The sequence below is a fragment of the Halyomorpha halys genome, unplaced genomic scaffold (genome assembly GCF_000696795.3).
Source record: "Halyomorpha halys isolate HHAL.00 unplaced genomic scaffold, Hhal_1.1 Scaffold987.1, whole genome shotgun sequence".
Taxonomy (NCBI): domain Eukaryota; kingdom Metazoa; phylum Arthropoda; class Insecta; order Hemiptera; family Pentatomidae; genus Halyomorpha; species Halyomorpha halys.
This window is the reverse complement of record NW_027108701.1, coordinates 183,019-186,786: the sequence shown is the minus strand read 5'-3', so window position 1 is coordinate 186,786 and position 3,768 is coordinate 183,019. Positions and strand designations below refer to the sequence as shown.

The 3,768-nt window shown below is 27.6% G+C and overlaps 1 protein-coding gene across 1 annotated transcript in view; it reads left to right on the top strand.

Annotated features, from left to right (window-relative positions):
- Nucleotides 1-3,768, top strand: part of Mlh1 (DNA mismatch repair ATPase Mlh1) — a gene marked incomplete in the record, with an annotated part of 14,156 nt that overhangs the window by 6,251 nt on the left and 4,137 nt on the right. Inside the window, 2 exon segments of the mRNA XM_067046980.1 lie at nt 555-760; nt 2,734-2,907. Coding sequence (XP_066903081.1) covers nt 555-760; nt 2,734-2,907 — 380 coding nt within the window.

The following is a 3,768-nucleotide window of genomic DNA, read 5'->3' as shown; positions in this document are numbered from 1 at the left end:
TATTTTTTCAATTTTTTTCTATCATTCTTCAATAAGATTGTTATTATTATTATTTATTATATATATTTTGATATTTTTTTGTTTTTATTTTATAAATTTATTGATGTGGTACCCATCTCGAATATTTCAACAACTATACTAATTTCTGAATGTGGTCTGAAATGGTTTGTTGAGCTAAATCAAGCTTTTCCGTAATCTCTGATCTTGTTGAAAAAGGATTTTGCTGTAAGATAAGAAGATCTTTGGCAGCATTGTTTTGTTTTATTCTAAAAATGGACAGAACTTTTCAGTAGACTTAATATGACATCATATTTTGTACTAACAAGGTTGTAATAACTAACATTGATTAAATAAAATAGCATTCTTTCAGTATTGATAAAAATGGTATTCATAAACATTGCTCTAATAAATAAATAATAGTGATTCAATTTATAATGTATTGTATTAGATTATTAATAATTTACCTAATAATTAACTTTGAATTTGATTTAGAATTACTTATTCAGTCTTAAATGTGTTGAAACGAATTTTAATGTTTCGTTCCATATTTACAGTGTAAGTTACCTAATGTTGACCTGAATTTGACAACAGCAGTTTTGGAAGATGAAGTGGAAAAGGAAAAAGAGAAGGAAAAAACTATAAGAGCAAAAAATATGGTTCGAACTGACGCAGCATCACAAAAAATTGACAAATTCCTTAAAACTGATACCAATAGCAGCAGTAATGACACTAGTAGAACAGAAGAAAACAATCACAAAAGGTAAATAAAAATACTTCAGTTAATATTCTCATCCAAATATCTTAGAATCATTTTTTTCAGGAGAAATCAGAGATGAACAGTGCATTTTTAGTTTATTTTTTTAGATACCTTCAGTTCTACGAGGTTTACTTTTATATCCTTAGTTCTTCCAGACATTCTGGTTAAAAATTTTCTAGATAAAGCTTTTTGGAAAGATTTTATTATAATAGGAAGAAACAGGTTGCTCAGTTACAGTGTTGCTGATGGGGTTATTTTTGCCCAATTTAGGGTATTTTTTTGCCTTTGTGGGTAATTGGTGGTTAGCGGATAATTTTGGTTGAATTGGCTTAACACTATATCTGGAGCTCTATTGTAGTGTTACTGTTCGCATAAAAATCCTTATATTAACGATGTCTAAATATAAATACCTATTAAGTTTTTTACAAATCTTTTTTATTCCTTTATTGCTTTGAAGTATAATTTCTTGTTATATAGTAATACTGAAGTATGAAGGATGGCATATTTAATGCAGTTTCTGTCTTTAAAATTCATTAAAAATATAAACATCTTTTTCTATTGTTTCCTTTAGTATTTATGTATTATCAACCTTTGAGTTTTGAGTTTTCCTCTTCAAGTTTATGCAATTCTGCTTATTATATCTGAAAGTTTAAAAGTTAAAAAATAAATAAATCTATACTTCTACAACCTATGAAGGGTCAGGGGATGCAGTACTTTGTTAGGAAGTACTGTTACTTGAGTCAGTAGCTCAAGTAGTGCCTTACCACTGAACCACATAGCTCCCCAGTTGAAGGTTAGTATTTATTAATTATAAAAAAAAAAAAAAAAAAAAATACATCAACTCGAAACGACTTTAAAATATTGAATTTTATTTAAAGAAATGGATTCGTCAAAACCCAACTGTGTGACAGTTCACTGTTAAGGCATATACTCGTGATAGTTGCTTCGCTGATATATATTACTTGTACTATTAACTATCATGCCAGTGCGACAGTAATATCATGATTTTAACCATCATACAACTGGAGTTATAATGACAACACCGATTCTCTAAAAGCAGCTAATAGTGGGGGTATTTGTTGAGTAGAACAGGTATTTTCGAGGCTAAGAGGAGGTAATTTCAGTGAGGAGAATCAACAGCATGAGGGACTGTGCTTCTGTCATGTCGAATGAGTTTGAGTCCTGCTGTGGCAGATAATTATTTATTCTGTTATATGAGCTGTGGATTGACCCTGGGGTGGACCCAGCATCTATAGAGTTGGTATCCTTAAAAAAGAAGGAAAACTTGGCAGTTAATGGCTGTTGCTCTTTAAACAGTACTTATCGGGTATCCATTATGAGGGATAATTATAACCCATCATGTGTTATAGTAGTACATTTTATTTTATTTTTTAAATAGCTCAAAAATTTACTCCAATATTCATCAATAATTTACTTTGAAGTCATCTCCAGAGCACTGTGCAGGAAGGTGCCTGTAAATTAATATTATAGTAGAGAAATATTAATATTAATATGAAAGAGACGTTGGGGTCGATCAAAAAAAGGAACAAAAAATAATTAACAACTATTTTTTTGCCGACATTTTGCTCCACTTTGTAGGTCTTCATCAGTGCTAACAAAAATACAAACAACTAAAATTGTGTTGACAATGTAAGATAATAAGATACAAAGAAGTAAACTGAGGTGGGGTTCAAAATCATGCAAATATAAGTGAAAAATTAGATTAATAAAGAGTATATAAATAAAATAAATAACATAGACTATATTTATATTATATTATATTTTATGTTCCTTTTTGACCACACCCCCAATCAGTTTCATTTTCAGAAAAATATGGTCAATCATTTATGTATATATAATATTGATATTAATATATTAATTTAGATATGATCTCAATAAAACTTACCATGGTTTATTTTATAGCTTTATTTAAAATATCAGCAGTGATCATACTTAACAGTTTTATATTTTTACAGACGTGAAATAAAACTTACTAGTGTGCTGACATTAAAAAGTAATGTTGAAAATGAATGCAATCTGGCTGTGAGAGATATCGTTGCAAATATAACATATGTAGGATGTATAGACCCAAATTCAGTTCTGGTCCAGCATAGCACAAATTTATATCTTTTCAGGCTGAAAATTCTTATGTATGTACTAATTATATATTTTATTGTTTATTCTATTGATGTTTTTGGAATATTATTTCGTGTTTACTTTAATCATTTAATTTCAATTTTTTAAAATTATTGTTAGTGACTTGTTCTAAATGGTCTAATTGATCTATCTTTTATAAATCAAATGTATCAAACTTTATCAAGTATGCATCAAACTTTAAATGCACCATAAATCAAAGTACATTAAAGCATTTACGTAGTTAAATGCTGATTAGATTAACTCAAATGAAGAATATGAGAGCGACCAGAGCTCAGCCTATCCTCCAACTCGAGTTACTCATTAGAGTGTAGTAGTTGATTGTCATTCTGATTACATACTTTATTAAATGTAATTCTAAAATTAAGTCTAATCAAAGAATATTATATTAAATCGTAAAAAGTGTTAAAGTAAACAAATAAAAAAAAAATATATTGGCTTTCTTTGACACTGTTGTTTTTTCTCTAAATAAAATTTTAAATATTTATTGGCAATTTAAAGTTGGTTTTTCAAAATCTGTTTTAGTAGTTTATTGTTTTTGGCTAGACAAAACAAGTGTTATATGAGATTTAGGTTATCAATGCATTTTAGCCTGAGTCAAAAAATGTTAATTGTTTTGTAAAAAGTAAGTTTTTCAAATTTGTTGTTCTTACCTCTCTGTTTTTTTTTTAAGTCTATATTATCTATTTATTACTAACATTATTAACTTCAAAAAACTCTTAGTTTGAGCTCTCAGTTTTATATCTTCTAAAACAATTTTGTTTTAGATTTAAATATTTATTTTTTTTTAGTTACTTACTAGTAAATTTTCAATGTACTGTATAATTTATTTTTACTTACTTTCATTATTCACTAAT